This window comes from Apteryx mantelli, chromosome 4 (genome assembly GCF_036417845.1).
Source record: "Apteryx mantelli isolate bAptMan1 chromosome 4, bAptMan1.hap1, whole genome shotgun sequence".
In the NCBI taxonomy this organism is placed as follows: domain Eukaryota; kingdom Metazoa; phylum Chordata; class Aves; order Apterygiformes; family Apterygidae; genus Apteryx; species Apteryx mantelli.
This window is the reverse complement of record NC_089981.1, coordinates 46,242,308-46,256,095: the sequence shown is the minus strand read 5'-3', so window position 1 is coordinate 46,256,095 and position 13,788 is coordinate 46,242,308. Positions and strand designations below refer to the sequence as shown.

At 42.6% G+C, this 13,788-nt stretch overlaps 1 protein-coding gene across 11 annotated transcripts in view; it reads right to left on the bottom strand.

The window, feature by feature from the left end:
• Positions 1 to 411: 411 nt before the first annotated feature.
• Positions 412 to 13,788, bottom strand: part of PHF21A (PHD finger protein 21A) — a 146,099-nt gene continuing 132,722 nt past the window's right edge. For 8 of the 11 annotated variants that reach the window (XM_067296420.1, XM_067296416.1, XM_067296414.1 and 5 more), the window contains 3 exons: positions 12,322 to 12,397; positions 11,880 to 11,983; positions 8,361 to 9,946 (listed from right to left, as the gene is read on the bottom strand). In XM_067296420.1, the coding sequence (XP_067152521.1) occupies positions 9,692 to 9,946; positions 11,880 to 11,983; positions 12,322 to 12,397 (435 nt within the window). In that variant the 3' untranslated portion in view covers positions 8,361 to 9,691. The other 3 variants (XM_067296417.1, XM_067296418.1, XM_067296419.1) reach the window with 3 other exon arrangements.

The following is a 13,788-nucleotide window of genomic DNA, read 5'->3' as shown; positions in this document are numbered from 1 at the left end:
ATGAGGGAGGTTTTAGTCTCAATGTGCCCTCTACTGGACAGTAGTAGCTGGAGGGAACCATTGATTAGAGCCTGAGGTGATTTTTCTCAACCAAGCACAGCCCCTTTTATAGAGCTAAAATTCACTTCTGCTAAATGCAGCACCCTTCTGCCTGCCAAGAAAAAAAACCTTGAGTCAGAGTATGCTGCAGCCATTTTGCAGAGCTGTGCTTTGAAATCCCTCCCAGGGCTGGACCCATTTCCTTCTGCAGGCAATACGCATTCCCCAAGCTCCACTTTGGTCTGCGCTCAGCTTGTCTGCAGCCTGCCCTTCAGCTGGGTGCAAAGCGGGCAGGCCAACCTGCCCCTAGGGCCCTGTATAGTCTGTGGCATGAGCTGTCCCCTCCTGGGAAATACAGCTAAGGAGACAAGAGATTTTATTGTGTTTTATTTAGTAAAATGTTAAAATAAATAAATACAAATTGATCAGATGCTCTGTATCCCCCTCCCCCCAACTTTAATTTGCTAAAATCTAAACACATTTGTACCAAAACTGAAACCACAAGGGACTGGAAGGCAGCAAAGAGACTGCAGATTGCTATGAGCATCAGGCTAAAAAAAAATAGAGATATTTAAAAAAACCCAAACCAGCTCATGAGTCAGTATTCTCATTATGTGATTCTGTGAAAACAAAGTGGTACCATTCAAAAAGGGTATTTTACACCAAGGCCTGCAATGATATGAGATTCTCAGGGAAACGGAGGGCAGCACACGAGACACCGAGTCTGTCTGGCACAAACGTCAAAGAGGAAGGAGGCTGGCTGGCAGCCACAGGTGCGGGTGGCTCTGGGGCACGACTAGGTACGTCACAACCAGCTGCAGAGACTGACTACAGACAAAACCCGCTACCATCCCCTCACAGCATAAGGCCAGCGACTGCGCGTGAGGATTATGCTGCTGCCTGCTTGCACACGCTCCTGTTTTTGAACACATCTGTGTTCACGCACACTAGGGCCAAGAAAAGCATTTCATTCAACCACAGGCAGACAAGTGTGGGAGCTACTCTCTCAGCACAGGAGTTAATGATCCACAAGGCCCAGCTGTTTTCCTGGGTTTTTTTTGCCTAGAAGTGAGGGCCGAGGGCACAGGGAGCCCCTGGTCCCTGCCTTCTCCTGCCACCTGGAAGCAGAGGTAAGCCAGGTCCTGGGCAAGTGTGATGGTAGCAGCAGCTGGAGACCCAAGGAGCTGGGGGCTGTTAACAAAAAGCATTTGGAGAAACTCAGGCAGGCTGGGGGGTGACTGGGGCTAAGACACACAGCACCTTTCAGTGCTAGCTCATGGTTTGACCTCCCCAAGCCAGGACTTGCATTTTACAGCTTGGTCTCTGGGTGACATATTTGGTGGGGGTAGTGGTGGCCTTATCAATAAGTCTACTGAGATGGTGATTCACAGGAACGTGACACAGTGGTCAAGGCCGCCTTATTTTCTCTACAGAAGCAGAGCTCCCTTCATTGCGCTGTCTGCCCTAGGCTGTGGAAGACAAAGTGGGTGTTTGGAGACTGGAGCTAGTCAGCCCCCAAAGGACAAAATACTGCTCCAAAAGCTGCTCACTGCTGCACTGAACCCTCCCAGGCAAGCTGCAATTCACTGACACTCATTTCCCTATACCACAAGCTTTACTGCTGTTGACATAGCAAAGAGGTTTCCTTCCGTTGTGGCCAAGTTACCTAGCTGGGAAAGCCTACGCAGGAGGCTAAACAGGTTGGCACTAGCCCCCTGCCCCTTAATCCCTGGTTAATGTAGTTTGCAATAGCACTCCTGTGCCTTGCCTCTGTGGGACTATTACAGAAGGCCAAGGCCCCTCTGACAACTGTTCTGTGGCAACGCACATTTGGGGGCAAGGGGTTCCCTGAAGCCGTAACTGGAGTAAAGCAGTTTGTGGGGTGTGACCGCCCATTGGTTCTGGCTGCATGGGGCTGCTGTGCTCAGCCAGGGAGAACGGCTGAGTCTAAGGGGTTTATGTGGCAGTAAAAACCCTCCTTACAGTGCCCTGGCTGCCTGTCGCATATGGCATTGGGAGTGACTCAGAGACAAAGCACATTCTGGAAGGGAGTGCAGACAGGTAAGACAGTGCTTCTGGCTTTAGCGTCAATCACTGTTTTGATGCCAATGATAATTAAGTGAAGAAACGTATGAAACTATGATTAGAAATTACACATTAGCCTAGAACAAGCAGAAACACGCAGCCTCCTGCTTGCCTTCAGCACTGAGTGCTACTGTACCTATTCCTTCAACAGTGCCTGTTCCTAGTGCCCGCAGCCCAAGAAAACCAGCTTCTAGAGCTCTTTGAGTTGCCATTACCTGCTTTACAGAGGGGAAAGTGAGGCACGGAGGGGATTTTTTCTTTCTTTTTTAAATAAGTGCCCTCCCCACCTCAGTTTTGGTATGTCCAGTTCGAGAGGTCTACATCTGGACTGCAAGCAAGGGGAGCCCCTTGGTACAGCATATTCCCTGTGCTGCAGCAGTACCAGCCTGCAGTGCTGAGGACCCAAAATCAAGGCTGACCACTGAACACATGCCCTGGGCACTGGCCAAGGCCAACCAGTGAACCTGCACAAGTCACTGATTTACTCCCCTGCATAAGCTAAACCCACAAGGCCATCATGGTTACTTACCAAGAACAGGGCTTTCTCAAAGCTCAGATGCAACAACATTTCTTTCCCAACAACACAGATAAAAGAAGACAGGGGACAAAAGGGCAGAGTTCTACATTCCTCTATTGTAAATTTAGGAAAAAGAAAATGTTGCTAATTCCTTACATGGTGAGAACTCTGCTGAACACAGCAGACTGATAATCTGTGCTGCTAACTGGCTTCCCTGCTGCCTTTCCGTGACGTCTTTCCGCTCAAGACCGAGCCGGGCTTATAAAGCTTTTAGGTTACCCAGGCACTCCTGACACTAATAGTAAACAGGCCCTTAAGCAGCTCTTCCTTTTTAGTTGTGGCCTGGGCTGGGTTTCTCCATTTGAAACATTTGACACCAGCTTGGGTATTACAGAGCGAAGAACAGAAACACAGAGTTTGTTACCCTACTTACAGGCTGGATCTGTGAGTGCAGGTCTCCCAGAAGGGTCCCCCATGGGCTGCTGCTTAACATTGCCTTGATGCAGGGCCTCAGCATGGCTCTCCAGGCTCAGCTCCTGAAGGGTCACATTAAGCTTATATGCCCCTGTCTAGTGGAACAGGTGAACTGCCTCCCTACCAGCATCCCTAAAGAAACCAGATCCTAAGGAAACAAGAAACATTGCTGCACAAACAGTTTTTGGCACAGAACTGCCATATCCAACAACCCAGAGAGCAAGAACCTCACACAGATAGTTCAAGAGAGAGTTAAGAAGTACCTGACTCACAGGTCCTGCCAGGCACCGTCTCCTCTGCTCACTTGAGATCCAGGGCACCTGGAAGCTGACACTGGTTTCGACTAGGCTGATCACACTCCAACTAGGAAGCAGTTACCACACTGGCAGAGCTGAAACTTTGGCTGCTCCCTGGAATAATTCTAGCCAGGGAGAAAATTTTCACTCAGTCCAGTCCAGATTAGAGCAGACAGGCTCCAACTGCCCCAAGGTTTGCTTGATCTGCCTCATCCCACATTGTAGCAGAGAAGTCAAACAAGACTCTGGTCAGGATGGGATGACTGGGGCAGTAGAAGCAAAGTCAGGGAAGATTTGGTGCCTGCTTCCTTCCCCAACTTCAGCCAAGCAGCTCTTTTCTCCTACCACAATTTGTCCCTTTGGAATACAGATCAAGTCAGAAAATCAAGGCAGAATAAAGAGCCTTTCTGTCCCAATCTTTCCATTGAATTTTCAAACCCTGTGACTGCAAAGATATCTCCTCATATACTGATCCCTCATTTGCCTCTTCTGGATTTTTCCTGCCGTCACTTTCCCTCCTCAACTGTTTCCATTTCTTCTCTCTGCTCTCCTTCACCCCATGTAATCTTCCTTTCTTTTGCTTCTCCTTTTTGCTCTTTTCCTTTCTTCTGTCTCCAGACCTATACCCCTTCTCACTGCCCTTACTTTTATAAAGAGGTTTCCCATCTTTTCCTTTTCCCTGTGGCCCCTACCTCTGGCACAGGGAGAGGAGAAGGCTTGGTCTGATTGTTCTCAGGTGATAAACTCCGGCAACTTGCACAGGATAGCAATTTTCACAGCTCTCTGCTAGCTTGTTTTCAGTTCACTACTCATATGGTTTGGTAATACTGATAAGAGATACAAACAAGCCCTCACACAGGTAAGGTCTTGGTTTTCTAAAACAAGCCCACATCTTAAATTAACCTCTCCAGGAGAGGAGTTTGTCTTATTATGGGTCTATAATTACCAAGCTTACCAGTGCATGGTATAAATAATTTTCTTTATTAGCAAGTTTCAACTATGTGCTCAGCCTATACAAGACACAACGATGCAGAAAGTTCTTGTCCCAGATAAAAAATAAACATGGGAAAAATGGGAACTAAAGGGAGGGGATAATAAGAGTCACATTTTTCAACTATTACATTCCATTTTGTAGGTGTTACAAACAGGTCTGAGGCTTAAGGAAGAATCTGAGTAAGACAGCAATAACCTGGAGACAAGATGTCTGCAGCTCTTTGTGTTTTCCTGATCCCATCTGATTCTTAGGGCATTCCCTGATCCAGGTCTGATCACAGAAAACAAGGATCCAGAATAACATGTTGCTGTAAGGCTCACTCACATGCATTCAGAGACCAGAACCTAGCTGGTTGTTGCAAGCGTTCTTCGGAGACATTTTGCCTTCTGAATGACAGAAACTACAGAATCCAGAGAGTGCTTAGGAATGGCCTTTGCTGAGGTAGTTTGTTGACCAGGCAAGCCTAAACGCCAAATGATTAGCATGACAAAACATCTTCCTCCAGGTTCCTGACTCTTCTGAAGAATTTCTATATATTTGTCAGAAAATTCTCTGCAGTAACCCAGCAAGGTTGAACTTGCCCTAGATCTTCAGAATCCCAAGGGAGGACAAATGGAGGTGAAGAAGGGTCAAAACAGTATGACAAGACACAGCCAATTCTGCCCAAAGGGACATGGTCCACCAGGAAGCGTAATATCATTACTTCAGTGGTTACCTGAACAGCTGAAGGTACCAGGGAAGACCCCAGTAAAAGAGTCAATTTTGGTTTGACATCTGAATGTGATTTTTTAAAAACAGGTTTCATTAAAAAATATATATTCATCATTAGTGCTTCAAAAGCAAAGAGAGCATGGTGCAACCCAGCTGGGAAAAGAAAGGAAAGATAAACGCACACTACAAACTTACAAATATTTTTCACTGTATCCACATCAGAAGGAAATGTCACAGTTTACTCCCTGCATTGTGGGCTGCCACAGCTTGGTGGGACTAAGAGGGAAGTTTCACTCTGGGTCTTCCTAAGCGCTGATTGTGCTGCTCTCAAGGGCTGTCTCTGCCACAGTTCATGGAAAAGGATGATTTGAAGCCAAGGAGGTCAGAATTAGTGTTCACATTTCTAGACAGCTGGAATACCAATTTGCTTTCTGAAGTCTGATCAGTTAAGAAGGGTAAAATACAATCTTGTTTTTCCCATCAACAACAAAGCTAACAGATCTGCCATAGAATTATCACCTCTTTAATTTCTAGGTCAGCAGATTTTAGTTCATATCCCCATGAACAGAAACTTGTTTGCAACAAAGGACAAAAATCTTGTTTTGGGCATGCAAATCATTAATTTATCCTACCACCATGATAGCTCCTGGCTAGCAATATCCTCAAAGAATCATCCATTCTGCTCACCCTGCCTACCAATAATCCCTAGAAGTATTGCCTTTACCATGTTTTGTACAGCTTGCACTAAACAAAGATAATAATACTAATGATAATACTAATTGTTCTAGCCAGGTCACATGCTCACTCTCCCACTTTGATCACACCACACCTTTCCAGCTGTTTTAAGAACAGATTGCAAGGAGAACAGAAAAACTACTTCTGCAACTCTTACTCTATTTCTGGGCGGTCAAAGCAGCAGGGTGACTTAAGGCCCTCAGCACTGGGCTGAGGGCCAAGAACATCTCTGATATGAGCCTCCTCTGCAGCCTCACCTTCTCCTTCTTTGTAACAGAGATTTAAAAGTCACTTATTTCCCACCAACGACAAGCAATGACATACGAATTAGTTAATATCTTTATGGTGGGTGGAAATACACAACATCAGCCATTACGGTAGCTTCCCAAAGAGCAGAAGTTTTAATACAAACTCAGTTTATCTGAAATACTACATGAGGAAAAAAAGAGCCCCAGCAGACCTTAGTACAAGCTTGAGCTTAAAAGCTGTCAAATAGTTTAAATTTATTCCTTGATTGGAATCTCTTACAGCAGCTAGGAAAAAAAAAACATTTTCTTCTCTATTTAGCAAATGCCAATTCCCCTTCCACTCCATTGTTTCTAATTGGGCAGAAATGGCCCCAATTTACTTGTGTCTATGTAGCAGCAGCATCACCAGAGTAAGCACAGCCCTGGAAATGTTCCTTGCCTATTGACTGATGTTGCTGCAGAGTCAGTAGGGGAAGTGTCCAAAAATGATCAGTGAGAGAGAACTACCTAGCAGCATCAGAAGCCTAAGTTAAGATCATTTCTCTGCCAGGTAATGATTAACAAAAGGTGTGCTTTTATAGTCTATAATACAAACACTGTAACAAAAGGGAGATGTAAGTCTACACTTACCTACCAGGATTCTAGAGACAAGCAGATGCTTTGGAAAAGCAGTAATGGCTGTTTTAACAACTCCTGGCTGGTTAACTGCATTCAGATTTAAATGTGGCTACCACTGAATTTCACTTCCATCCCTCCTTGAATCAGCAAAGAAAACAGGAGGACTGTCAGCTTTCAGACATAGTTTGCTACCCCAAAATAGTGCAGTGCTTCCAGGAGAGCTGAGAAAACAACACTAGAGATAAGAACATGAGAACGACTACAACTCAGTGCAACTATTCCAGGATCCCATCTCTTACAAGGAACGTACTAGACGCTTCAGAAGAAGATGCAGGAATTACCCAAGTGACCAAGTAGAGAATAACCTGGCCAGAAAGGAAGTTTCTCCTGAGTATCTGGCAGTTAGCTGCTGGCTTATATTCTAAAGCAAGAAGGCTCGTATTCAGTTTATTATTTCACTTCATTGCTTCAAATACATAGTTCTATGTTTAAATGCCATGGGTTGTTGGCCCAATGATGCCCTGTGGTAATGAATTTCAGTGCTAACTGGGTTGATGCAAAGAGATTTTGGTTTTGATCAGTTTTGACGTCATTTGCCCAGCTGCCACTTCTGCTAATTTATCCTTGCAGCTCTACTAGTTCCAGAACAGAACTCAAACAACTAAGGATGGAGTCAAGGTTATTGCAGGCTTAGCTGAGAAGTGCATGTAAGAATCACTTTCCCAAGCTCCAGACAAGCCTAAGTACTCAGGATATCGGTTCTGAGCTCCACGCTGAAAATAGTGCACACTCACTTCTATGCAAGGAAGAAAGGTCTTTAAAGGACAGAAGGGCAACCTAAAGGAGAAGAAAGGAAACAACTCCAAAAATCCCACAGAAGCTACTTAGCTGTGGCAGCAAAGAGCCTCTCTCAGTCTATGTCTTGTCTGGACTATTCACTTCTTCCTCAGAAATGCATCCTTGAAATGCAAGCCTTTTCACTATTCCACTAGGAACATCAGCTGAGCAAGTCTGCCTTGCTAGCCAACACGTGCTCTGGGCCTCCAACAGGACGTGTAGCAGCCCAACTCTGCTCCCACTGGAAGTAAAGGGAATTTTGCCAGTATACCAGTGGAAACAGGGTTTGATATGCAGTAGGGAAACTAGGCAGCTCTGGGACACAACTGTAAGTGATCAGGATCAGCACACTAAACTGAGACAATGCCCACTGTAATGAGAAGCACAGGCCCAGCTTTGCTACCTAGAATAAAGGATAATAACATAAAAGAGATAAACTTCTGATATAAGGGGATATAACAGAAGGTGATTTCAGTCCAACAAACTCACTGTCTTTCATTCCCAAGCTCTAATCAATCCATATTACAAAAGTATAAAAGCCTTAAACGAGCATACTGCCAATGCTTTTCTCTGGGTTACAAACACATGAAAGAATGGGGAGATGCGGTAACAGCAGAGACAAGCCTGGCAGATCCTCCAGGTGGGGATGAGATCCAGCACTGTAGGATTTGATTCAGTTTAGAGTAGCCAGTAGCATGTATGGTAGAATTTATGGAAACTGTCCCATCAGATTTTAAAACACAAACACAGCAGAATGTCATCATAAATAAGCAAAGTCTGTGTTAAAAAATTCTAAGTACACAGCATTTTCTCCAGTTCTGACACCTTTTTAATAGAAATCACTTGTTTAGGAAACAAATAGCACTTTTGTAATTTTTTACAATGTTTCTTACCTTGATCTTATTTTAAGTAACACTAGGAAGACCTCAATATCTTTTATTTTCCTTTTTAATTTAAAAAAGTTGTTTTTTCCCCCAGATACAAAGATTTTGCCCTTGCATAAAAAAACAGTGCCCAAAACGATGACACAAGGACTCACAAAGACTCACTGTATCTCACTGACACTATTACTTCTAATCTATACCATGCAAGGTCCCATCTACCTCTTTAATTAGACTGTCAGCCTGAAAAACAGCTTTTCTATTCCTTATTTAGTTCTTGTTACCAAAAGAAAGAGAAAGGAAGCGAAAGAAAAGGACATTTCTCTGTTCAGTTCACACATCTGGGTCATGTGCTACTTTGTTCAGGATACTTTTGTTGTTTATAAATATAGAAAAGGATTGGAACCTCATTTTCAAGTAATCGATGCACATTTTCTCTTGGGACACCTCCATCCAACACTCCAAGCTGACCACTCTGGCCCTCTGTTTTCCCACTCCCAATATAGGCTTTCCGCACGAGTGTGAGGACCCAAACCAATTCTGCAATGCATTTCTTTTGTCGAATGTGAAGAAATAGGATTAACCCAAAGCTGTTGGGACAGTAGATCCTCAGCCTGCACATGTGCTGGTTACTCAGTGAAAAGTCCATCTCTATTCCTTTTATACATCTCCTGTCTAAACAATAGTAAATACTGCTTATTTGATAGACTTGTCCCTTCTGGGCACTGGGATTCGATAATTTATATTTCTGTTTTTTTGGTTTAATAGTACTGAGAGTTTAGAAACAGGAAAAGCCCACAGGCTCTTTGGACTTGTTTATTTTTTTCCCCTAGCTAAACAAACTGTTCTGCAAATAAGGATTTGAAACCTGCTCTCCTCCCTCATCCCTGCTCCTCACCCCAAACAAAAATAAAACAAACCTATAGTGGCTGTGGAGGCTGCTGCAGGCACACACTGGTGTAAAATATAGAGAGAGTAAATATATTATTTCACTTGGCATGGTGCTGGCAAAGAACCCCCAGCTGGCACTATTCATGTAACATGATCCAAACTTTGCATGTACACACAGAATAAGAAGGATCAATTGGCAAACTCCGGTGCCGCCTGGCACAAGCATCTTCACGCTCTCTCTGGAACCAAAGAACTAAAGAATTCTGCACTTTCCAGAAGAAATCCGGTTTTGCTTTTCTAGAGTTTCGTTATTTTGCTCCTCCTCCTCGCCGCCACCTCCCTTGGCTCCTTCTTACTTCACTGTGTTATTTAGTCTCATCGCCCTTGTTACAGTTCACCATGCAGCTCTGGGAAGGGGAGGGGGCTAAGGTGGAGGTGGCAGCATTAGTATTGTTAGTGGAGTCCATGCCATTGGAGATGGCTACTGAACTGACCTCAGAGTTTATGGGTTTTGAAAGGTCGATGCCTTGGATGAGGCGGATCAGTTGTTTTACCTTCTCCAAGGAGCTGTGCATCTCCTTCTGTTTTGCAAGGATGGTATTCTTCATTTCCATGCATTTCTGTAGGAAATCAGAAAAGCAATAGTAAGTTCAAGCTTTACCCTCATATGAATGAAAGAAGGTAAGAGAAGGAATAGGATTATCACAGATCTAAATGTAAGCACCTAGAAAGGACTGCAGCTATAATTTCACTTTCCCAGCCTGGAAGACATCAAGTCTAAGAGCTATGTTTTAGGAGAATTCACACTTGCTTGCTGAGGAATTAAATCTCCCGTACAAAGCTGCTATGGCCCCTTTTATCCCGAGGTGTTCTGCAAATCAACACAGACAGCTCCATCCTTTTGTGTTTCTTTTGAAGGAAAACTTCCAAGTATATGTTCTTATTATTTTTATATTATCATTGCATTGCTGAAATTTCTTTAGCTCAGATCTGCAAACGCAGGCATCGTACTGCAGCTGACTGCTGACAGTGTGCGTGCATGCCACTAATGGGATACAGCCTTTGCTTTCACATACATTTTAGCAGGAACATCACTTCCTCCTCTCAATAAATAAAGGGGGATTTCAAAAGAAAAACAAATCCTTCTTCACTTGAAAATCTTATTTTGTGGCCACTTTTTTCTCTTTAGAAGCTGCAGTATCCTAGCTAGTTCATCAGATTAGAGTCAGGGTAACATAATATCATTTGTGGATTTTTTTTTAAGTTTTGAAGGTGAAAAACTGCTGATATCTATATTTGAAACTCTCACAATGGAGGAGGTGGCAGCTATTTTATGTCTATGACATTCAGGTTCCTACATGAAGATGGCAACCTTCTTACATTTTTTAAACCTTTTATCTACACTGATCTCCAGACACTGCTGCTTTCACAAAAGCAGCTCATGGCATCATAAAAACACCACAAAAATTGGTTCTAATGTGTCTTTTTTGGACAGTTCCAGTGAAAGCATAAACAATGAGCAGACCAGAGAAAATAAACAATTCTCCTTACCTACCGTCAATCTCTCTTGTTAAAGGCTTGCGCCTGCCTGTGTACATTACTGAGATGCAGTACTAGCGCTCTAGTGCTGCTCAGGTTATGCCCAGCTACTACTAAACAGAAGATGACAGTCTCCAGAACTGCTAACAAGCATCTTTCACCACTTTTTTACTAGCAACCTTTTCATTTGTAATGTCAGCATTTAGAGGTCTTTAAGCTTGGGGCACTTACTTTTCTTCTAAGAGACAAAGACAGGCAGACCAGAAAGTGCTTCTGTATTACCCCCCGCCCCCCAAAATCTAAATATATATCCAGTCTTAATGAAGCTGCCACATAAGAGATTTCAGTATATTTAATTCTGTAGTTATGCTAAGTGAGGGGCTGAAAACTACACTGACAACTCGTGAGCCTGATTTGCATACTAAGGTGAGAAAAAACAACAAATTAATATGTATGTTCCAATTATTGTTATAAATTAAAGTGGAAACTACAGCTTCTGGTTAGAAGTATGGCATGGTCCAATTAACAATATAACGCAGAGGTATGCATGGTGTGTCCAAGGGCTGATTGCCAACACAAGATGTCAAGAGCCTGAGAGCCACTCATGAGTAAATGGTCACTTTTATATTAGGAACAGCTGGAAAACACACGAAGGCTGTAACTCCTACTATGCACACAGGCTCAACCATTCAAATTGAGGTGAGCCACCGGACAATTCGACTTTCTCTACTGCTCACAGACAATAATCCTGTGGGTTGCTGACATTATAGGTCATCCTGTGTCTACAATATACAACCAGTATGCATCATGCATAAGTCACCCAGTGTAAGTATATGTTGGCTATACTTCATTCCTGCTCCCCAAGGTCCTAGAAAAAGCAGAATAAACAGCTCATTCAATTCTCAGTAAATCCAGTGGAAGATAGGTCTGGTCCATGGATTCACTCTACAGCCTTTTTTCTATATTCTGGCACCAGAACACAACTGCAAAGTTATTTGGGAGAGCAATACTCACCGTTATAGAATTGCTGAGCTGTTTGACCTTCTGCTCTAGTTGTTCTCTTTCCTGTTTTAAATCTGAACTCCATTTAAGTAGTTTCTGTTTTTCCTCTTCTTTTGCTGCAAAACAGAATACTAATCATCTCAAGGAATAATATTTAAAATGTTCCTGTTACACACTGTAGACAGAGGCTCTAATCTGCTTTACGTAAAGGGTGTAATTGTGTTTAAAGTCAATTCAACAACTTGCACACTGAATCACACCCAAAATTTCACCTGCACAAATAAGCATCACAAAAGGTTGAACAAATATGTAGATTGCCCTTTTCATATTACTAGTGACCAAGGTTCTTCCCCTTTAATCTCCTTTTGTAAAGGCATTACTGTTCTATCCTACTCCCTCATAACATTTTTCAACATTACAAGTGAAACACAAGTGTCGTTCACCATTTTCCTACCTGCTTTATATGCAATATATGAATGAACAATTGCTAAAGTTCCTGGCCATGGGATTGCTTCTTCCTTCTTTAGCATCTGAAAGAAAAATGCATAGACATTTAGCTGGTACACAACCTATCTCTAGGAATGGAAAAAGGAGAGAGAGAAAGAGAGAAAGACAGAGGATTTTCTTTTATTGCTATCATTAGTCTCAGCCCTGTTAACATGAAGCTTTGCAGACCTGTTCTGAGATTAAAGAGAAAGAATTATTCAAAACTGTACTGTAGCTCCCACAAATGAGGCCTGTTTCTCACAAAGGCCAGCATTTTCTCAAAATTCCCTCCCTAGCCACAAGCTTAAAGTCAAGCTTGCCAGGTGAAAGAAACGTGATTTCATTGTTAGACAAATTGCTGATTTTAGTTGTTCTGGGAGAAAACTTCTCATGGCACAGAGCAGTCTCCACTCTGTACATTCAAATATCACACTTCCTGGCTAATATAACGTGATACTGTCCTATCTCCCCTTTCTTATTAGAATCATCTTTAAATACACTTGCCAAACCCTCCTTATAAAGGTAAGCATCATTTATGTCTTTAAGATCAGAAACATATTCCTTCCTAAGGAACTTTATTTAGAGAGGAAAAACATATACTCTGTCTTTGCGATATGCAAATCAGAGAGGTGACTCAGAAGATAGAGGACTCAGTCACTATACAGGGAAATAACTCAGATTTTTTTTTCCTTATTTTGTGGTAACTAATCAGAGAAACATAAAGAGGAGGGAGAAGGTGAGAGTAAGCAAGAGCAATAATGGGGAAGTTATGACATTCCCCCCTCATTTGCAACTACTGACCAAGTTGCTTGCATTTTGCATCTTCATTCTTCTGAGCAGCATATCCTATATCAGGCTGTTTTCTTATTTTACCATCTGGTTAACAGAAGGTTGCATGGGCTACCAAGCAATATGCTAAATTAGACAGAACGCTAACAGCTTCAGACTGCTATTAACAGCAATCCTTTGCAACTTCCGGAGTTCCATGTCAGGGCTATATAAACAAAAGCTTACTTCTTTATTTTGTAATCTCAATGCAATTAGATAAGAAATATTAAAATACAATCTAACCATTTCAATTGTGAACTTTCAGAGAGGGATTTGGAAGGAAGAAGACCCAAGCTATTTGCCTATCATCATTATTCTGATGATAGATGATACTGTTAAAAGAGATCATTGAAGACAATTTCTCTGATGTTTGATTTATAACAGCAAACAGGGGCTTGTATTTTCTCAATCTATTAAGGTAGGCTTGTGCAAATATCCTATTTATTTCTCCAGAAGAACATACTTATAACTGTTGAAGAAACAATGTGCTTAAAACATACAAGAAAATTTCTATGGTCATAGAGAACCTTTCCCAAAAGTTTGTGTGCTTTGCCCCAGAAAAGCAGTGTAAAAATAGAAGGGTAACAGATAAGACACCTCAAGTCTG